The sequence below is a fragment of the Rhinolophus sinicus genome, linkage group LG03, assembly GCF_036562045.2.
Source record: "Rhinolophus sinicus isolate RSC01 linkage group LG03, ASM3656204v1, whole genome shotgun sequence".
In the NCBI taxonomy this organism is placed as follows: Eukaryota; Metazoa; Chordata; class Mammalia; order Chiroptera; family Rhinolophidae; genus Rhinolophus; species Rhinolophus sinicus.
In genome coordinates this window covers 136,399,228-136,422,288 of record NC_133753.1, presented here as the reverse complement: position 1 = coordinate 136,422,288, position 23,061 = coordinate 136,399,228, and the positions used below count along the sequence as shown (strand labels likewise).

At 34.0% G+C, this 23,061-nt stretch overlaps 1 protein-coding gene across 3 annotated transcripts in view; it reads right to left on the bottom strand.

Annotated features, from left to right (window-relative positions):
• Positions 1 to 23,061, bottom strand: part of SKIC3 (SKI3 subunit of superkiller complex) — a 74,176-nt gene that overhangs the window by 27,990 nt on the left and 23,125 nt on the right. For all 3 annotated transcript variants that reach the window (XM_019727881.2, XM_019727884.2, XM_074328705.1), the window contains exons 13-31: positions 22,528 to 22,629; positions 20,405 to 20,544; positions 18,197 to 18,283; positions 18,006 to 18,109; positions 17,406 to 17,532; positions 16,228 to 16,407; positions 15,774 to 15,898; positions 14,613 to 14,866; positions 13,590 to 13,692; positions 11,284 to 11,460; positions 11,051 to 11,195; positions 10,812 to 10,890; positions 10,661 to 10,722; positions 10,470 to 10,526; positions 9,025 to 9,093; positions 6,205 to 6,279; positions 5,418 to 5,559; positions 3,217 to 3,310; positions 383 to 460 (exon numbers count right to left, since the gene is read on the bottom strand). In XM_019727881.2, the coding sequence (XP_019583440.2) occupies positions 383 to 460; positions 3,217 to 3,310; positions 5,418 to 5,559; positions 6,205 to 6,279; positions 9,025 to 9,093; positions 10,470 to 10,526; positions 10,661 to 10,722; positions 10,812 to 10,890; positions 11,051 to 11,195; positions 11,284 to 11,460; positions 13,590 to 13,692; positions 14,613 to 14,866; positions 15,774 to 15,898; positions 16,228 to 16,407; positions 17,406 to 17,532; positions 18,006 to 18,109; positions 18,197 to 18,283; positions 20,405 to 20,544; positions 22,528 to 22,629 (2,200 nt within the window). The remainder of the gene's footprint in view (positions 1 to 382; positions 461 to 3,216; positions 3,311 to 5,417; positions 5,560 to 6,204; positions 6,280 to 9,024; positions 9,094 to 10,469; positions 10,527 to 10,660; positions 10,723 to 10,811; positions 10,891 to 11,050; positions 11,196 to 11,283; positions 11,461 to 13,589; positions 13,693 to 14,612; positions 14,867 to 15,773; positions 15,899 to 16,227; positions 16,408 to 17,405; positions 17,533 to 18,005; positions 18,110 to 18,196; positions 18,284 to 20,404; positions 20,545 to 22,527; positions 22,630 to 23,061) is intronic.

Below are 23,061 nucleotides of genomic sequence, written 5' to 3'. Positions count from 1 at the left end.
ACACACAAAATTTTTATGTACTATTTCAAGAGAGTTTCTGAACTCCTAATGTCCATCTCCAGTTTAAGATATACAGAAAATCAGAATAAATCCAATTAACTAGGCTTCTACTATTAGAGAGAGCAACTGCCTCTCTTCCAAACGGTTTCTTATATAGTCCACAGCCATCAGTTCTAAACCTGCTCTCCATAAAGTGCACTGGGGTAGGTGTCGTTATTTACAGGACCCTGTTAACACAGCCTGGTATTGTGGGAATTATGTATCTTGGGGCAACGTCAGCAGTCCACTGCCCCAGAGACTGGTCACTACCTCACTAGTCCTATAATTTTCACCAGAAAAATCTAATAGAGTCACAGAATTAATGGGAAAGAAATATGCTTACCATAACAATCTGCCATAATTTCTTACTGCAACATTATAAGTATCTCGGTCTTCTGCAGTCTGTAACAACAAAACTGCCCTTAAAAAAAAAAAAAGACAAGGTATTTTAAATTATCTATTTGCAATAACATTCGTTTAACCTTCCATCTTAACTGCATCTACAGATTTTTCCTTTCTTCGTTTAATTCTTTAATGCTAGCTATAACAGCTTATTCATATCTTATTAAGCCGGTACCACAAAAGAATAGTTAATATTTAGATTACAGCTTGTCAGGGAAATAACTTTAATAAAGTGAACTCTTAGTAAGTGAACTCATTTAACATAACTGAGTTTTAAATATTCCAGAAATTTTAACCTAAATATGGAAAACGACTGTGTTGGTGTTTTAGTTTTGACATATTTGAAGTATATAGAAAACACTCTTTAAAATACTTATATACTAGTACTTTAAGTTAGGACGCCAGGAAATTGAGTGCTTTCGTGTGCCTTTACCTGTCACACACAGAAAAAATATTTAAGTAATACTGAGTTCAGAGAAGGGAATCCCCAGAGACTTAGAATAAATACACCAACATGCTATCAGCCCAGATTTTTACCTTCTCATGCTCAGTCCCCTTTGGGCAAGCAGGGAAATGTCTTAACAACTAAAAGGAGTGAGATACTTAGTAAGATTTTCTTTTCTGTTTAAAGAGGATTAGGCAGGGAGAAATATCCAAGAAAAGCTTTTAATTCCCTTGGTGTTACATGAAAAACCAATATTTGCCAGAAAAGTCTAAAAGACAGTATTATATTAAAAACTGTATCTCTGATTAGATTTACACCTAATTTGTAGTTTCAAGCCTCAGATTACTTGTTAAGGTGGAAAACCACAGTGGTGACCACTAGAGAAAGAGTAGTGCATATCGAAGTGACTGTGGAGATGCCCTTTTAAGCCACAGATAGAACCAGTGTTAGATTCACAATATTTGCAATTATAAGATGTACTAAGAAAAAGTAGTAAGCACCCTAAAGCTGCCTAGTTTTCTCTGTTTCAACATCCTGCTCACTGTTGTATTCTATCATGTTTATACAGTTTGTTTACTGGTAAGTTCATGTGACACTGAAAGAAAGAGAATTCTGCTTTTTCATAAACCTTTCTCCAAGTACACCTGGAAAAATAACTTCATTATACAGTCTCCAGTACCATCTAGTGATTACTCCTTTGAACTACAGAAAGATCCATAAAAGAATGGCAAAGTAGTTAGGACACCTTAATTATTTTTTCATTTTTTTAAAACGATTTTTTAAATATAATCAATTGCAGTTGACATTAAATATTATATTAGTTTCACATGTACTGCATAGTAGTGACACATTTATATAACGTACAAAATGCTCGCCCCCATAAGTCTAATACCCACCTGACACCATACATAACTATTACAATATTATTGACTATATTCTCTATACCATACTTTACATCCCCATGACTACTTTGTAACTGCCAATTTGTACTTCTTAATCCCTTCACCTTTTTCACCCAGCTCTCCAAGTCCCCTCCCATTTGGCAATCGTCAGCTTGTTCTCTGTATCTATGACTCTGTTTCTGTTTTGTTTGTTCGTTTATTTTATTTTTTAGATTCCACATGTAAGTGAAACCATATGGTATTTGGTTTTCTCTGTCTTATTTAACTTAGCATAATACCCTCTATGTTTATCCATGTTGTTGCAAATGGTAAAATTTCATTTTTGTATGGCCAAGTAATATTTCATTGTATATACATATATACCACACCTTCTTTATCCATTTGTCTGTTGAAGGACACATAGTTTGCTTCCAAATCTTGGTCATCCCATTTATTTTTTATCTAACAAGTCTTCTTTTAAATATTTATTTATTTAGATTTAGGGCAATGATGTACCACAGAGGTTAGGCAATCAGGTCTTTTAATTTTTCATCTAATGCTCACTCGATGAACACTTATTTTCTTATTCACAAATCAATTAATTTGAAAAGAATAAAACTTCCAGCTGACTTCACTTCCTCCCATTCTCCTGGCTGGTCATTCCACTTGAGTACATTATCTTTATTTCTTCAACACGCCAATCCACTCCTGTTTCAGGATACTTGCTCTTACTGTTCCTTCTGCCTGAAATGCTGTTGCCCTGGAAAACCAAAGGGCTTTCGGCCTTACTATATTCAGGCCAGGCCTCAACTATCTCCTTAGTACACCTACTCCTCTTAAACCTATCTCAAATTCACTGCCTGCCTCTGTAGTCTCGGGCCCTTTACACTACTTCGATTTTCTTCCTTAGCAATAATTACCATCACAGATGTTTATCAGCTTACCATGTGTCTCTCCCCCACCAGAACATGAGGTCCATGAGAAAGGGGCGTGTGTCTGTGTTAACTCACTGCTAAACTGCTAGTGCCAAGGACACTGCTTGGCACACAGCAATTCAACAATATTTATTGAACGAATAAATATATAATAGATTAAAGGGATTTAAACAAATATATAATGTTCTGATTTCTTCTCTGAATAAATAAATACATGTATTTAATAAAGCTAGATAAAGTCTAAAGGGATGGATTTTAATAAAACAAAATCTGAAGGGTCTTTTTGTTTGGTTTCTGTTTCTTGTCTCCCCCCCAACCGCCAAGTTAAGCACTAGAAACCAAATTATAGCTGAAAATTTGGAACTGCGTATTTTCACCTTCAAAGTAATAGATAATGAAAGATCAGGAAAGAAATCAGAACAGTTATTTAGTACCTTCTTCATGAGAATGAGACTAAATTTTTAAAGGCCAACTAACAAATAAGGATGTCATTTCAATTAAATGTAGAGTTTACCTTTGGTATGCCCCTGCTGCTTCCTTTTTCAGTTGTAGATGTTCATTTAAGTAACCCAACATTGTGAAAGCTGGAGCATAATTCTGAATTCTTTCTGGAAATCCAAAAATATATTTTCTTTATATGTGCATAATGGTTGTGTTTATAAAATATTAGTTTTATTTTCAATTTTTTCAATATCTTAAACACCAGATTATCTCCTGAGATACGGGCATTGTTAAGCAGTCTGATTTTCTTTGTTAACTATAAAATACCAGTAATCATTTTGTAACTCTTTTAAATAATTAAATAACATTTATAGTTATAACTTATGTTTTAAAAGTTGAAACATTTTTATCTCTAATGGAATAAGAACTTGAAAATGTTCTTCATGTTAAAACTAGTCATTTTGATTTATATGGAAATTCAGTTCTTTGGCTAATTACTTAAACCTTCCTGTGATTAAATTTAGTAACAATTTCTGTTGGTGGTTCTGTCCAATTTCCATGTGTTTTTTTACTTTAATTAACTCAGTATTGTATATTAGAAACAGGAAGATTTGAGCACAGCCAATGCAGTATTTTGAAATTTTAATGTCAAAACACATCATGTATCTAGCAATGCACAAAAAAGAAATACATCTGATCTAATTAAATAAAAGCTGTTTGGGGGAAGCAAGCCTTCAAATCCCTTAAATTGTTTAACAAAGCACAGTATAAATTCATCTTATGTGATGGTTAGGTTCCAAAGTCAAAGCATGAGGTGAAAATCACAGTCAAAGTTATTCTTGAAAAATGCTAATGTGACCAGACAAGGAGCGAGTTACCAAAACTGAGTCAAACTGAGTAAGAAGAGATCCATGCCTTCCATCCACATTCACCAGAGGAAGAGATGCATTCTCTCTGTATCCTTCCTCTTTTCACTTCTAAGTTATTTATTTCTGGCCAAGCACATATAGTTGAATTTGTTAAATGAATATAGTCATTATGGCTCTACTATAGAGTTAAACACTAGCTATGCGTAACGGTCAGGAAATGGTTTGTTCATTGTTCTAGGTATCTAAGTTTCACAAAAATTCTTCTAGACTTACCTCTTTATGTAAATCCTTTACAAATGTTACCCATTCTGTAAAGAAACTTATCAATAAAATGTCTGATCATGTACTTCTCAGAGCCTCTAGGTTTTCCTTAGTGCCATTCATTTTGGCATGCTGCATAACACGTTGATGCCTGCAAGTGCTGAAGCTGGTAAACTAACTGCCTTCTACTCACGTGCCCCAGGCTCAATGCAGGAAGAGGAATACAACCCTCTCAATAGCAATGATGATGCAATTTCTCTTCTGCTTTTCACAATTTATCTGAGTCTTCATATTATTCAACTGTCAGTATTCCTGCTTCAACTCCTTGCTTTTTTATTATAATTTTGTCACGGGAGAAGTAAAAAGCTAGTGAAACTATAACATTTCTCGAGCTTCTAGGGTATGCCAGGTACTCTGCACAACATTTTGTCTAAATCATCTCATTTAAACCCTCAGCAATCGATACTTTCATTATTGCATTATAAATGGGAGAAATTAAAATTCAATTTTATGCCCAAGGTTTCATTATGGGTACTAAGTGGTGAAGCCAGGATTAAAACCAATAGTAGTTTTATTACGGAAGGGAAATTAATACAATAGATGGTTAATAAAACTTCACCATGCTGTCTTTTTCCTAAGCCTAACTATATTTTTCCAGTATCTTAAAGAAAAATCAGGTGTTAAAGTGGGAGGTTAAAGGCACTGGGTTTGGAACTTAAAGCATATTATACCACTTAATTCTCACACCTTTACAATCTAGGTATCATTAGCTCTACTTTCTAAGATTAACAGAAGTTAAGGGAAGTAAAATACTTGGCCTACGACTGGAGAGAAAGTAATGAAATAGCAGAGCTAGAACAGCAGTAACTCAGGCCCATTCGGTTCCAAAATGTTTTCCAGTACAACCTGGAAATCACTTTTATCTTGAATCATTGGGAACCACAATTTTCATCGCTCTTCAAAAGTCTTTACTAAAATTTAAAAAGTAGACTGCTTGGGCACTAAAGGGAGAATGGGAGGAGAAAAGGCACATTCATATCTTAAGAACACTAATATTTAATTTGGAATTAACTAATTTTAAAAATCCTTTAAATTATTTTAACAGTTATTCAAATACCTTGCCATTATAGAACTGGGGCCTTACCTATGTATTTACTCAAAACGACCTGTGCTGCCGGGATAGCATTCATCTGGAGGATGTTGTACCGGTAGAGCTCTGTGTCTCTGTTGCTCTTATCTTGCAGTGTTGTACAGACCCAGTACGCATAACCTATTGCTCCCTCAGTCTTTAAAAAAGCCAAAGTTAATAAGTGGACATGGGATCATAAATATGCCAAGAAAAATTACGAAATGAAACAATGCATTTCAATACACTAAGTATCACATCCTAGTTTTCTGTAAGTCAACTGTTAAGTGCCTTTAAAGGAAGGGTCACTATGACACAACACAGCTAAGAACATATACCGCTTGCTTCAAGCCGAAGCAGAAGATTCAAATGGGACAATTTAAGTGCAGAAAACAGAGCCCCGCCTGATGGGTTGGTTTGCTGCTTCTCAGCACCGTTCCCATAGGTCAAACTATTAGTTACCAATCAAAAGAATTCTAAAACACCTTCATAAAGAATCTAGAAATGTCAGCTTAGTCCTTATGTTTATTTTTTTGCTAGTGTCTCAGTTTCTGTTCCACATGACTACTATTATATTTATTAAATCCCCATGTCATTTCTTCATCAGCTCTTGAAACATGATAGGAAGATGAAAACAAGAAGTTCCTTAATTAAAGACAGCTTATCTGCTTCTAAAAAAGAATAAAGAGTAGAGACAAGTGCCTGTCATTAACATCTGATACGATACCACTAGGTATTTATTTTCTCAACAAGAATAGTATTTTATTCATTAATGAATCCTCAAAAATAATGCTCAAATTCTTACGTGCATACTGAGTTCCGTAGTGTGCCTGAAGAGATCCATGGTGTCATAACTTTCAACTGTCTCTGCTATAAGAGCCTATAAAGAAAAAAGATATTAAGCCCTTAATCAGATAAATCATTGGCAAGCATCTTCTCCCATTCTTAGGATGTCTTTTCTTTTTTTTTTTTTTTTTAATTTATTTTTTAAATTTATTGGGATGACAATTGTTAGTAAAATTACATAGATTTCAGGTGTACAATTCTGTATTACATCATCTATAAATCCCATTGTGTGTTCACCACCCAGAGTCAGTTCTCCTTCCGTCACCATATATTTGATCTCCCTTACCCTCTTCTCCCACCCGCCAGGATGTCTTTTCGTTTTGTTGATGGTTTCCTTTGCTGTGCAAAAGCTTTTTAGCTTGATGTAGTCCTACTTATTTTTTCTATTGTTTCTCTTGCATACAACTCAACAACAAAAAAACAAACATTCCAATTTAAAAAAGGGCAGAGGACCTGAAAAGACCTTTCTCCAAAGAAGACATACAAATGGCCAACAGACATATGAAAAGATTCTCAACATCACTAATCATCAGAGAAATGCAAATAAAAACCACAATGAGATACCACCTCACTCCTGTCAGAATGGCTATCATCAATAAATCAAAAGACAAATGTTGATGAGGATGTGGAGAAAAGGGAACCCTCGTGCACTGTTGGTGGGACTGTACATTGGTGCAGCCACTGTGGAAAACAGTTTGGAGATTCCTCAAAAAATTAAAGATAGAACTACCTATGACCCAGCAATTCTACTTCTGGGTATTTATCTGAAGAAATCCAAAGCACTAATTTGAAAAGATATATGTACCTCCATGTTCACTGCAGTGCTATTTACAATAGCCAAGATATGCAAGCAGCTGAAATGCCCATCAATGAATGAATAAAGAAGTGGTACATCTATACAATGGAATATTCCTCTGCCATAAAAAAGCATGAAATCTTACCATTTGTGAAAATATGGATGAACCTAGAGGGTATTATGCTAAGTCAAATAATTCAGACAGAGAAAGACAAACACCATATGATCTCACTTACATGTGGAATATAAAGAACAAAATAAATGAACAAACAAAACAGAAACTGACTCATAGATACAAAGAACAAACTGATGGTTGCTAGATGGGAGTGGGGTTCGTGGGGGGGTGGTGGTGAAAGAGGTGAAAGAATTAAGAAGTACAAATTGGTAGTTAGAAGAGAGTCACAGGGATGTAAAGTACAGCATAGGAATATAGTCAATAATATTGTAAAAACTATGTTATCATATCAGGTGGACATTAGACTTTTTGGGGGATCACTTCATAAATTACGTAAATGTCTAACCACTAACACTGTCTGTACACCTGAAACTAATATAAAATTCCATCTGCAACCTTCTCCCTTCCCTCCCACCCTTGACTTACTCATACAGGTATTTGTCTGGAATTGGGTTCATAATCACAGGATCACTTCAGATTCACCTTTTAAAAAGGAGGTCCTCACCCCTAGATATTTAGTTTTCATAGATATGGGGTAATATGTTTATTTTTTAAAACTGCCTCAGGACTTTAAACATTATACTTATGCTTTTGACATTATAGATGATATGGTAAGTTAAAACTACTTTTAAGCTCATCTACCTATTATAAGAAATCAGAATTTTTTATAGTTATCATACATTACTAATATTATTAGGAAATTAATATTAAGTCTCACTTCTATTGTTACCATTTTAATGAAATCTAACAGTTATTTCCTGAAATGAATTATTTTTAATAACTAATATATTTGAAAAATAAAGAAAAAGTACTTTTTTTTTCCTGATAGCATCTAAGATCTACGGACCTAGAGCTGTGCTACTCAAAGTGAAGTTCCTGCAGCAGCAGCATGATCCCGTGGGTAAAGTTAAACATGCAAATTCTTGAGCCTCCTGTGGCCAATAGCTTACACAGAGATTAGTACAGTAATGCCACCGTTCCCAGGTGCTACCACAAGTAATGGGAACAGCAGTTTGCCTTTCTAACTCTGCTTGCTTCACCAATTAACCAGAATTCGACCCAAGGGTCAAAAGTATAATAAAAATTATCAAAACCCTGATTAATAATTTTCTGATATGGGTGATGTTTCTACTAGTCTCTGATGCAAAAACAAAACAAAAATATCAACCACTTACTAATTCACTATAATTTCTCAACTAGAGAGGACTTGAAGGTCACTCAGCCCAATCCTTTCTTTTTCAGAAAAATTGAAATCCAGTAGTTTTTTTTTAAGGTAAAACAATCAGTTGGTAACAGACTCCAACTAGCAACCAAGTACCCTGATTCCTATTTGGTAAAAATCTAAACTTTTGTTGGGGGGTGCAGGAAGAGCACTCATAAACAAGTACAAAATGAAATACAAAGATTTTATAGAAAATGAGAAAACAATCCAAATTAAGCTCTATAAATGTTCATTTTTTGGTAAATATGCATTAACAGAATTATTGGCTTACTTTTTAAGCAGAATGTCAGACTGATGGGGTTCAAAGCCCCCTAAATCAAAGGTTAATCATTACAAGCTGTATGTCAGCTTCAATTTCCATATCTATAAAAAGAGTTTAATAGCTACCACCAACTCAAAGGACAGATGAAAGATTAACTGAAATCATATATACAAAGAGCCCAGCACAGTGACAGGCACAAAGTAAGCCCTCAAATGTTACATGTTATCATTATTATTATTATTATTACTTATAGGTTATTTATAGCATTTTATATTAACAGGTTATTTATATCCATAGGATTAACAACTATGTTATATTTCTTACTTGTCCAATCCAGCACAATAAGTAAGATGGGTCAAGGGACTGAGCCATTTTGAAAGCTTCATGAGCTTGCTAGGAAAAAAGGCAAGAAAATAATACATCAAGTCATTTTATAAACTTTGTATTAAACCACTTATGTTTAAAAAGCATAAAATAAGAGAATAAGAAAAGTCAGACTTGTCAACATAAATATATATATGAAGCTAAAACTTCACTGTTTAAGCACAATTAGCAATGCTTGAAATAGTGTTTTAACTATAGTCCAAGAACACTCCTGGGTCCAACAGATTTCTTACAGGCTTGGGGGTTCTGTCCCCAGAGAAAGGGCGATTCAGGGGTCCATCTCATAGTCAGCACACTTTTAACTAATGACCCATATATTTGCTAGCCACAGGCTTGAAGGAAGTGACTAAATAAGGCCATATCTATTCTCTCTTTAAGTTTAATTGGGAGCATAAGAACTAACAACAAAGACGTCTGAGACACGTGCCTGCTACTAGACAAAAAGAGAGGTCAGCATAAATCTGCGCTAAACAGTCTTTAAAGATACCTCATTTGGACACATTGAGTTGCCTGCTTCTTTTTCTGCTACAAAAAATAACTTATATACTGCTTTATGTCATTTTTTCAATAATCTTTGTGTAACAGGAAGCAATCTTATTTTTCCTCTAAAAAAGTAAGCTAATGGGCAACTGTGCCATGCTATCATAAAATTGTACTCATGGTTTATTAACTAACACCTTGTTTTAAATTTAAAAAAAATATTTTCACATATTTTACGATTGACATTAATATTTCCTTCCTAATCTTCTAAAGCAATCTCTGCTATGACTTAATGTATTCCTGAGGCTATTACTGAAACTATTTTAAAAGAATGATATTCATACTGGCTAAAACACAAAACAGTACAGATGTGTTATCTACAGATTTGCAGAAACTTCTAAACATGACCTACAAACACACACCCAACTCCAATTCTCTAATGTATAACTGTTCAAGTATGACAAATTACACTGTGATTATAAAAGGGATTAATATCCGCTAAAACCAAATTTAAATCACCCAAACAAAGGTTAAATTTAAGCTGCCAGAGAGTACCAATCATCACCCTACCCTCAATAAGCCAACATGGGACTCCTCTTATATGTTTACAGATAAAATGAAAAACACCCAAATAATTCACAGAATTGTTCTAAATGAAAAATCAACATAATTATAGAACTTAAAATTTCTTGAGTAGTATGGAAAGCGTACAATAAATCTTACCCATTCATTATTCAATAACATAAACCAAAGGTCATCAATTATCTAGCATATTAGAGAGAATACTGGATAGATAGATAACAATGCACACAGTATTTCTCCACAAGAAGTTGAACTGTTATAAAGAGATCATACGTAGAAAATGTTCTTTACTTTTAATATGACAAAACAGACAACACATTTACCTCAATGTTTTCATTTGCAAGGTATAACACTCCCAAGTTGGTCCATGCAACAGCATTCTAAAAAACATATATAGATTTTTATATAAACATATGTATATATAACATGTTTCTTGTCTACATGGAAGTCTCAGAAAATTATTAACACTAAATTTTGAAGTTCTTTTTCATAGGCAGACACACAGAACACTCACAATTTGCTCCGTTTGGATTGATTTGATGAAACAGTGTTGAGCAAGGGCATAATTTGCAATACCTGAAAAATAGAGAATTTCATGAAACTGAATTTTATTACCTGAAATGAGCAAAACTTCTAAAATTATTGAAGTGTTACTCAATTCTTACCACTGTGACATGAAACCACACCAAGAGCATTCCAGTGTAAGTGGTTATTACTGTTGAGTCTCACTGCCTTTTTCAAACACTGAAAAATAAAATTAGATCAATTTTTATTTCTTGGAATGTCACATTTATATTGACATAAATGTGGTTTACATGAAAACACTATAGTAGTTATCAAAAACATCTTTCAGAAAAGTACTTAGTTTTTCTTAATTTATAAAAAAAATTTCTCAAAATCATACGTGTAAAGATTTCTCCAACAATTCTTTAAGATCACTCGTATTGCTGCCTGTTTCTGCTAGATGTTGTGCTTGGCGATAATAATTAATTCCAAGATCACACCATGTATTAGACGTAGACATCAGTTTTAATGCACGCCCGTAACACCTATAGAAATATAAAAACAAACGTTATATTTTGTTATAATGTCCTAACTCAATTTGAATGTCATTATCTAGCAATCTTTGTTAATTACCTTCCTCCAAGATGGAGGAGCTCATTTTTCTTTAGTACTTGTTTTCCTTCTTTCTGACCTAGAAGGACTCCTAAAACACTAACATTCACTTTAGATGCTGAGACAGCATGCAGACTGGTACAGGCATCCCCAACTAGCTTCCAAAGGCAAGACACATCAGCTCGATGCTGCAAAGCCCTGAAAAAAGAAAAGTGTGACTCTTATAAATCATTCCCCAAAAGTATAAAATTCATCTCCCTCATTATTACAGAAAAATTATACATACAATCCTGATTAAGAGCTACTTCCTTAAATAAGTGCAGTGAATGATTTACTAAATTCCTTCTAAGAATTACATTTTATCACCTCCCTAATAGAAAGAAGAAAGAAGGGGAGAGTAGGAGAAGGAATTGATTACTTTAAGCTAAGTGCCAGGAATTTTGCAAACATTTCTTCATTATTTTTTTAGAAGTAGCAGAAATCACATAAATAAATCTGTAAGTTTTTCAGAAGCAATTTATCTTTAATATTGACTTCTTTTAAAAATATGCTCTTTGTGTTTGTTTAAACAATAACCAAGCAGTAGTCGGTAACTCTCTTAACAGTTGATTACTGTAAACTCAAGTTTTTGCTTTCTGATCTCCCATAAATAAAAAGAGACTAGTAAATGCATGACTAGTAAATCAAATATACTTGGTGATGCAAAGAATTTTTATGCTCTGAGACAACACCAACCATCTAAATAAATATTAAAATGTGAAAAGTCATATTTATTGAAGTAGGATTGAATGGACAAGCTCAAAAAATAGAAATATTAATTATGATGAAAAGGGCACTTCTTTTTAGAATGAGAAAATCTCAGCTATACATTTCTCTTCATTTTTCTCTTCTCAAGATCTATAAACACAGCAATTTCATTTAAGCCAAGCTCGATAATCAGCTATCACAAACAGCTCTGTTACTGGCAGATGGACAAGCAGATGGACCATTTTTCATAGCCTTTTCTACTCATGGAGTCTTGCCAAAAATCATTTTCCAATCTTCCAGAGAAGTAAGATTAATTACTGCAGTCATCACTGAAAGTCCCCTATAAGGACCAGGAAGGACAATACTATTTGTAGTTCCTTTGCCTAAATATCTTAGCATAATTTCTAAAATTGACAGCATGAGAAAAGACAAAAAAAAAAAAAGAGAGAGAAACAAGCAATTTTAACAGCCTATACTCTTACCGCCTTCTAAGTTTAATAAAAAATAAAACATCTGTAAAGTGAAATAATTTCTATCACACACAAGAACTGTGAATTGTGGTAGTGTGAACTCTCAAGTATAGAAGTAAATATAAATTTTAGGATTATCACTTTAAAGGTTTTATGTACCTCCTTATAATTGGTTATTGAGTGCTACATGTTTTCCAGAACAAAATTCCCCACACTAAGGCAGCATTTTTAGCTCAACTATCATCACTCAAAGGTTCACATTTACTCTTAAATATACTTCCAAGTATGCCTTCTTCACAATATCTCCCTCTTTGGAAAGAGCTATGTATTATGTAAGACTTGAAAAATAGCAATAAAAATCAGTGGGAGAAAAAAGGCTAAGGTTTTTGTTTCGTATTTGGTTTATAATCAAAGCAAAGAAATCCTGGAGCAACCAAATCAAGAGGGAACAGAAAAGGCAAGTAGGAAAAGAAAGGAAGGGAAGCACAAGAAAGATGTTTAAGAGCAAAAAAACTCAAATGCATGCCTAACTTGTGTACTTTCTAAAGTCGTCTACCACAAATAACATTCTATCCTAGCTAATGAATTTATAGTTCAATAAAATACCAGATTTATTCAAGTTTTTCTGATTCCTTTTTTATTATTAGACATCACTTTTTTCCTACACAGGTTCTCTCCAGGAGCAATCAGATGACGCATTTCCCCTGACCGTCGGTCCTACCAATAAGCCTAAAATAATCCCTTACCACTGAATGTAAAACATATTGGGCACCTGAAGCCCATTTCCCAAAGATTCCAATTCAAGATACTTGTATTTGTGGTCTTCTGAGAGAGAACACCAACATGTGGCCCTCAGAGCAGCTGCCTCCCTAGCAGATAGCTCTTCCTTCCCACCCTTCCCTATGCATTCAGCATGGCAGCTACTTAAGAAATTATATTCCCCAGCACAAAATTAATACAAAATATACATTCTACAATTGGCTAGTCTGTTATTCTTTGTTTGATATTCTGAATAATGATTGCTATATCTAACAGAATAAACACAGAATGACTTTCTAAATTTGGCTTTATTATAATATTAAGAATAGAAACACAGTGAATAATACAAACCAAGTAAAATATTCCAGTGCTTGTTCTATGCAGTCTACAGCTTTGCCATCGAGATAATCGACTAGAGCTGCTTTTGCCATCATGAGGTGGCATTCACCCAAACCTAAAATCAGGTAAGTTTGTAGTTGTTAAAACATGTTAAAAAAAATTTAAAACGAACTTTGAAAATGGGGATTTTGCCTAAATGCTACTCTCTATCATATTACTATTTATTAACTATTGGGAAACAAGATTTGTCCTTTATACGTTCAAAATTGAATAGCAAACTATATCATAAAAATTAAATGAAAAAGCAATTTCCTAAAGTGCCTATTAAATATTTAATAAGTGTGAGTTATCCTTCTCCTCTCGAGTTATACAATACATATACATATTTAAAAAGGTTTTCAAGGCCTAAGTTGCGCGTCACTTAAAATAAATACTACGTCTGCTTTAAACCTCAATTGTTTATTTAAAAAGCAAAAGGAAATGGAGGAAAGCATGGGCTCCAGGTTTTTTTAATGGTTAGATATAATTATAAAAATTTTAGATTAGACATGCATGGTGCTATTTCAGTTTATATAACCAAAAATAATTTGTGAAGAATAGGTATCTATGGAGGAACTGAAATATTTAAATAACTACAAAACAATAAAAGTTGCCTCTAAAGTTCAAAAATTGAAAAAAAGGAGCTTCTATAACTTACAAAACAATTAGAATGTATTACAATATTCTGAGGATATAGTGAATTAATCATCAAAATATAAGGACAGAAAAACTCTTGTTTTAGAGATCCATTTTCAGATCCAATAGTTATCATGCTATTTATCTAAAAATTAAATCTCTATCATATTATTGACTACTATGAAACAAGATTTGAACTTTTTACATTCAAATCTACATAACAACCTATGCTATAAGAGGTTCATACTGGATGCTTGCTATTGACTAAAGAACAAGTTACTAACTACATTTTGGAAATTTACTCAAGGAGCTTATATTTCAGTATCACAAAAATCAAAGGAGCTATTAAAAAGAAATTACCTTTCAAAGCAGGCACATAATCTTCTTTCTTTTTAATGATCAGCTGGTATTGAGCTACAGCCTCCTTATATTTGCCTAGGATTTGCTGTATTGCTGCAACCTTAAACACGCTGTATATGGATTCTGGGTTCAGCTCACTGGCTTTTGTGAAGGATTTCAAGGCCGTTGTATAGCCACCTCGGCTTAGGTATGCCTCTCCTAATGATTCCCAACAATTGAAGTCCTTTGGGTCTGCCCTTAATGCTGCCTGTAAACTAAAATTTCAAAAAATAGTAAGAGAACTCAAAGTAACAGAACCACTTCCACATCTGAAAGGAAAATATAAAATAAATAATTCAACTGAATCACAGACATCAATGGTTCCTTCTTTTATAAAAGTGCTATTTAAAGCAGGTATAGCTGTACATTTTACGACTTGAATATTTTTAATACTATGAAATTTCATTACAAATTTGGAATGAATAAGAACAAAATATTTTTTTGAAGAAGTCCTGACCAGAATTTCTTTCCTTGACTATTTGGAAGAATTTCACTTTCCTATCCTACCAGAATAGGATATATATGCCGCAGCACAGCCTATAAACCCCTGCCAATCCTACCAAAACAGAAATAATCACAGTTAAAAAACAGAAAAAAATAGACATGCTTTAAATTTCTGATTAAATCCCATTTCCAGGAAATTTTAAATGCTTGTATTCTAGATATTAACATAAATCAGAATCAACTTTATCTTGATTTTAATGTTTTATTTACCTGTAATTATCGCTCAAACCAAATGACTAAAAATGAGCTGCTGCAAATGCCCTCGAAGCTACCAAATGTCCAAAAACAATGCATGTCAGTGGGAGAACAACAAAAATATTAACCTTGGCTTCTTCTTATTCCTTAAATTTCTGTTGAGAATCTAGTACATGTCTGATATAATACTATCAAGACTACTAGATCAGCTATCTCCTTAACAATAGGATATCACTTAATCCATTATTGCAATTCCAGTGCCTTGCACATAATAAGAACCAATCAACTTTAAATAAATTTTGCTATTTTTTCCTTCAAAACACAACCTGGTATGAAGCAACTTGTAAAGTTCATTTTGGCTATAAACAGAGTTTAACAAACCATTAGGCTGTAACAGAGTTTAAATATAATAAGGTGCCTTACTCAGCCACTGCTTGAGAATGTTGACCAGCTTTCAAGTAGTATAGCCCTCGCCGAAGCCAGGCCCATTTTGCCATTCCAGCACTTGCCTTCTGAGTTACTGCTGTTAGGATAGCTAAGGCAGTTTCCTAATAATGAGAAAGGACTAATATTAGATAAATCAAATATCATAAAACTACAGAATACCTTTGAAAAGTATACAAATATATTTTCATTTACCACTTCTGATTTTTTTAAACTAACACTGGTATACTGAACTGCAGTTTCAACACTAAGTGATAAGTAATTTAACGTCTGCCAATGAAAAGAAAATTCACTGTATAAAGTGACAAAAATATTTCTATTGTATCTACAAAGACAAATAAAAAACTTACTTTTAAGTATACATATATAAAAGTGCTTTATTTCTACACTAAGCCTAGAAACAAAAGACAAGTGTTTAAGTTACTAGACACACCATCTCTTCCAGCTCCACGCTTAAGTCAACAGCAGCAGCTCCAGATTCAGCATCCGTGTCATCTAATTCAAAAGCTTTCCTGTAACATCCACGGGCTCTGTTTTTATCTCCTGCTACATCTCTGTAATAATGACCTAAATAGCAGAAAACTTTGCCCATATATGTATCCAGTCTGGCAGCCTTTGAAATAAAAATTGATAATAACACAATATTAAAGTTTGTCTCTTTAAAAACATGAAAGATAAATACACAGATTAAATTTTTAGTAAATATACAAAAATATTCCAAAACATCCTTTAATGTAAGATCTAAAACAGACATGAAAACTGGCTGTCAGTGCTTACAGAAACTAAACATTAGTGTAAAAATGTTATCTTTGTTAAAATAAGTGCAAAACTTGAGTTATTCATATTAGATTAATCTGCTTCTATGAGTCAAGATAAGAAAGTAAGACTTATAAATGTTAAACATCTAAAAAACAGTTACACATCTAGAATTACACAAGGCTCATATGCCCATAAAACAACAGTAGAAATCACCTAAAAATATTTTTTTCCTGAGATAATTATATCTATTTTCCATAACTCGTGTTTCTTAAATAAGTAATTTTTACATTTTTGGTTCAATTTCCTCCTTGAAAACCCATATAACATTCTCACAAAACCTTATGTATGAGAGGTGACACAAAATCAGTTCAGTAAAAAGTAATTTTGGAGCCGGCCCGGCGGCTCAGGCGGTTGGAGCTCCATGCTCCTAACTCCAAAGGCTGCCGGTTCAATTCCCACATGGGCCAGTGGGCTCTCAACCACAAGGTTGCCGGTTCAACTCCTCGAGTCCCACAAGGGATGGTGGGCTGTGCCCCCTGCAACTATCAATGGCAACTTGACCTGGAGCTGAGTTGCGCCCTCCACAACTAAGACTGAAAGAACAACAACTTGAAGCTGAACAGCACCCTCCACAACGAAGATCGAAAAGGACAACAACTTGACTTGGAAAAAAGTCCTGGAAGTAGTACACCGTTCTCCAATAAAATCCTGTTCCCTTTCCCCAATAAAAAAAAATAATTAAAAGAGATATTTTTAAAAAGTAATTTTAAGTACCTAACTTATATAATTATTATTTATGATTTTATAATGAATCCATTTCAACTATGAATTGAATAGTAGCATTTGTTTTACCTTTAGAAAGTGGGTGAGAGCCTTTGTTTTATCTTTCCTTGTTTCTTCACCCATGAACCAATATGTTAACCCAAGTTGGTAATGATATTCAGCAACTTCAGCATCCTTCTCAAGAGCTCTCTGAAAACTAAGTTACCGAGGGGAAGTAAACAGGAATATTAAAATATATATGATATAGCAGCCTCCCAGTTCGAACACTCAAAGTGTGAGTGATTAAAGGATGCTGAATTAGAAACAAGTTATTGCCATAAGGATTCAGAATCTAATGAGGAAAAGAAAATTTTGTTTAAGAAGAGGAGCTTTAAAAAGCACAATGGCCTTTTAGCACTGCCAGTGTGCTTAAGTGTTCAGAGCACACCCAACAAACATGTAGGCTAACTGAACATTATGACAAGCTAATCAGATTTTAAATCCATCATGGAACTTTATATAGTCACTATGCTATATACTAAATACACTTGTTAAAAATACTAATACTTAAAGCTTACAAAGATCAAATGTATACAAAACTGGATCTTTCTCAAGTCCATTCATTTTGAATTTTTGAAAAATGTAATAAACTAAAATGACTTGATCCATGAGTAGTCTATATATCCTTACCATTTTTCTGCTTGTAGATAGTCCTTTTTGGTAAAATGAATCAAAGCCTCCAGGGCATGAGCTTCAGCTAGGTCAGGGTAAGAAGAAAGAACGTCTTCCATTATCTATAAAGTAGAAATCTGTCAAATCCATATTCAAATAAAAATAACTTAAAAAAAAAAAATCTCAGATTGAATGAAAAAAACACCAACCTTTGAAGCTTCATCTAATGAGCCTTTGTTCAGATAAGCCAAGCTTTTGAGAACCAAAAGTCCTGGGATATTATGTGCATCAGAAACCTAGAAAATAATTGTAAAGAACTGCTAAAAATCTCCTTCAATACAATGGAGCAATTTTGCTTTAATTAAAGAATGACCATAGAAGAATATAAAGACTCAGAAGCCCTGATTTCTATCACTATTAACACTTTCATTCTCTGTACCCTTTTTATTAGGGAAAATTTCAAATACATAAAAAAATTAGAGAACAGCATAAAACCACATGTACCCTTCATCCAGCTTCGAAATTATTAACTCAAAGCCAATCTCTTCTTCTCTATACCTTCACCCATTTCACTAAACTCCTACTTAGATTATCCCAGATATTACAATTTTTTATCTGATACTTCAGCGTCTATATCTAAAACATAAGTTCATTTTTTAAATAACATAATCATACTATCATTATAAACACCTAAACAAAACCAATACATCTTTAATATCATCAAATAATCAGCCAGTGTTTAAAGCTCTCAATTGTCTCATATTAGAAAGATTTATTTTAATCAAAATCTAAGCAAGGTACATACATTTCAAATGGCCAATAGGTCTCTTATGCCTCTTTTAATCTATAGGGTTCCCTTCCATCTCTTTTTTATTTCTCCCTTGCAATTTAACTACCGAAAAATATGGGGCATTTGTCAGTTTCTCATAATCTGGTTTTTGCTGAATGTATTCTCATGGTATTGACATGTTCTGTAGTCCCCTGTATCTTCTGTAAATTAGTTAGCTCTAGAAGCTTGATCTGATTCAAGCTTCTGATTCAGGTTTGATGTTGTGGCAACAATACCTCAAGTGTACTTGAGTTTATGTCTGGTTGTCTTTCTTTTCGTGGTGTTAGTAGCCATTGATCCTCAATGCCTAAATCTATTCATTTATTACAGATTGTAAAAATTGTGATTTTTTTTTCTCATTCTGTCCTTCATTTGTGGAATACTTCAAGAGAAATTCCCTCTTCTCTACCATCCATTTCATTATTTTTAAGAATAGTCCATACAGGAAAGGCAAGATAAATGTCTTGATTGTTTTCAGTTCGTTCCTTAGCATCCTCCAAAGTTTATTTTATTGAGAATGTTTTGTATCATCATGAATACATTGACTTAAACATATTTGCTGTCTTTAATCCATTACAGTTACTGGTGCTCAAATCATCCACTCTTCAGCCAGTGAGAAGCATTTCATGCTAGTTCCTAAGCCCTTCGGACACAATGCTAGCAGCCTTTTATAGTTTCCTTGCTTTCTAGCATTAAAAGATGTTCTGGGCTCATCTCATACATTTTCTGTCTCAGACCTGGACTCGACCAGTTCTCTAAGTAACATTTCATTTTGTTTTTTTATTAAAATATATATATATATATATATTGGAAAGACCTCTACAAAGCACTCACACAAAACATATTATTGGTGGTAAGGCAAGTAGAAAACAAGAAAATAAGATTAAGTTCTTGAAGGATGCTGGCAACTATTCTAATTTTAAAGAAATAATATGAAATGCAATGCCCTCTGAAATGTACAAAACAACAATTTTTTTAAAGTCAAAACCTTGTAATATACTAAGTAATCTAATTTTAATTTTAGATAAAAAATGCTCTCATCTGACAAAAATCTTTGAAGGCACTACGTTATTATTCATAATTTACTAATTAAGTTTTTTGCTAGGGAATTTCAAAGTTACTTGAACAAAAAGCAATAAGAAATCACTTTCCTTCTTAAATATCAATCTTCTTCTGAGTGTTTTATTAAATTGAATAAGACAAATAAACAATGTTCTCTACCATTATTAAGTGTCCTTAATAATATTTGTCAATAATCTATGAAATATTTTCCGTAAGAAAAAATTTACATTCCCAAATTAGTAATGATGAAGTAGTAGCTTAAGAGGGCAAAAAGAAAAGAGAATAAGAGCAAGAACTAAAGAAAGAAACTGCATCGTGAAAAGCACTATAAGTACTTAACCAAGAAGCAAATAAATTACTTTAGGAGCTTCCAATCGGGTCAATGATTTACAAAAGTGCAGATACAGTGAATTAATACCTCTAACACAAAATTCTTCTAAGTCCATATTTATAGTAAGGAAAAAGTGGCTGATGCCTGGTTGATTGGAAACGAAATAAGGTGAAGGGGAAAATTCAATAAGACTACCTGATTAAGAGTACAGATTGCTTCCTCTGAAGATTCATAATCTGAGAGTTTAATCAAAGCCTCTGCTTTCAAACGAAGACAAAGATTCTTCTGATGAAGGCTGCCACTAGACACATGAAGATTATCGATGTTCTTCAGGGCTGACAAAATTAAGAACATCTGAATGAAGACAACTATATCACTTCACTTGTTTTTCTTTTTAAGGGAAACATGTAATAAATTGCACACACAATAAGAATAAATTGCCAAAACAATATACATAAAAAATAATTCAAAGCTAAATATAAATTATTCCCCGAACTCTTTATGAAAATATCTGAATATAAAACAGTGCAGATCTAAATTTAAAACCTTTATCTTCACGATATATAATAAAACTGAACATCCTAAAAACACAACAATAGTTATCAACAAGGTATGATCAAACAATGCAGTGAATATTTAAATTAAAAAAAAATTATTACAGTAAAAGACACATTACAATTAATCCTCCTCAAAATACTACCCCCGCTTCAGACACACTTATCCCATCATTCTTGCCACTTTCTGAAAGTTCTGAAAGTCCTCTGTCAGTCTTACTGTGTTTCACTGAAAATAAGACCTAGCCGGACCAGCAGCTCTAATAAGTCTTTTGGAGCAAAAATTAATATAAGACCCGGTCTTATTTTACTATAAGATCGGGTCTTATATAATATAACACCCAGTCTTATATTAATTTTTGCTCCAAAAGACGCATTAAGAGCTGATGGTCTGGCTAGATCTTATTTTCGGGGAAACACGGTAGTTGTGCTGTCATGGCTGCCTCAATGTCCTGAATCAATTCAAAACGTTTACCTTTCATGGTCATTTTGACTTTGGGGAAGAACCAGAAGTCTCACGGTGCCAAATCCAGTGAATCAGGTGGATAAGGACACACTGTAATGTTGTTATTGGACAGAAATTGCTGTACCAGAAGTGATGTGACACAGAGGTTTTCTGCTGTGATCACAAAATACGGTGAATGCTGCTGCTGAGTGCCATCCACCAGAAAGGCAGGATCTTCAATATGGGAAGTGGCACACTGAACCTTAGTAATACTGTGTGACAAGTTTCAACTGTCAATTGGGTGTGAGCTCCAGCTGAAAGTGCATTTAAAAGTGTGCCGTAAATCATGGATGACGAACAATACACTAATATAAAATGGGTAAACGATTTCATCCTCCATCATGACAACACTCCATGTCACACATCACTTCTGGTACGGCAACTCCTGTCAGACAAAAACATTACAGTGTGTCCTCATCCACCTTATTCACCAGATCTGGCACCGTGCAACATCTGGCTCTTTCCCAAAGTCAAAATGACCATTGAATCGATTCAGGACATCGAGGCAGCCACAACAGCGCAACTAATGATACTCAGGAAAGAGGACTTCGAGAACTGCTTCGTAAAGTGGCAAGAACAATGGGATAAGTGTGTTCGAAACGAGGGGCAGTATTCTGAGGAGGATTAACAGCAATGTGTCGTTTACTATAACAATTTTTTTGACTTAAACATTCACCGTATTTTTCTATCATACTTAGTACCTCTGCTACATAACAAAGGTTAGCCTCAGTAAACCCATCTGTAACAAACATAGGAAATTAAGGATCATGGAAGGGGAAAGAAGCTGAATTAGAATGGACCGGGGTGAACTGTTTCTCAACTATAGCTGTTAGGCCACCAGCTGATTAAGAGCAGTGAATCACTTTTTGTGATTTTCTATCTCATCATATTCACATAGGCTCCAAGATGCCATTCCTTATCTACACCAGAGGAATCAAGAACTAGTGAAGGTTCTAGGGTCACACCAGGAACTTCCTTGTTATAAAGACAGCACCACCACACAAGCCAAAATTGACTGTCAAAATTCCAAGGGCAGGAAACCTTTGATAAATATTCATTGTCAATTTAAAAATACACTAGTAGACATGCATACAGACTTGGCATTTTTTTCAGCTCCTTAATGAAATTTAAATTAGTTGGCAACTTAAAATACAAAATATATAGCAGTCTTTAAGATATATCTTTTTTTTAAACCACTGTCTTTCTCTTTTAAGATGGAAAGAAACAGAGTTGGCCACCCTTAAAGAGGTCAAGGGTACCTTGATTGCATGAAAGAACAGCTTCATTAGGTCTATGCATTTTGACTTGGGCTTCTGCCAGATGATACCATCCAGTTGTGCAGAGAGGGCTTTCTTTTAATCCTAAAAGGATAAAAGCAATAATAAAATCCAAGGTTTCCATGACTACTGAGATGAATGGCATCACCTCTACTCCCCAAATCAGACTCCTCTCCTGTCCCTCATCTCTCATATCAAACAATCACAAAGTCACACTGATTGCAGGCTCCGATTCATTTCTCTGCCCCCACACAGCAGTTCAGATCTCCCTCATTTTTATTCCAGGTCACTGCAAGTGCCTACCATCCACTCCAATTCATTCTCTACCTTGCAGCCAGACTATTAAATGTGAGTATGAAATCACCCTGCTTAAAACCTTCTACTGGTTCCCTGCTGCCCTTAGGATGCTTAACAAGATTTGCAAGGCCCCTTCCCAGCCTCAATTCTTGCCCCTTCCAGCTCCAATACTTCATTTGCAAATCCTGCCGAATTGCCTGCAGTTCCCTGAATACCAGC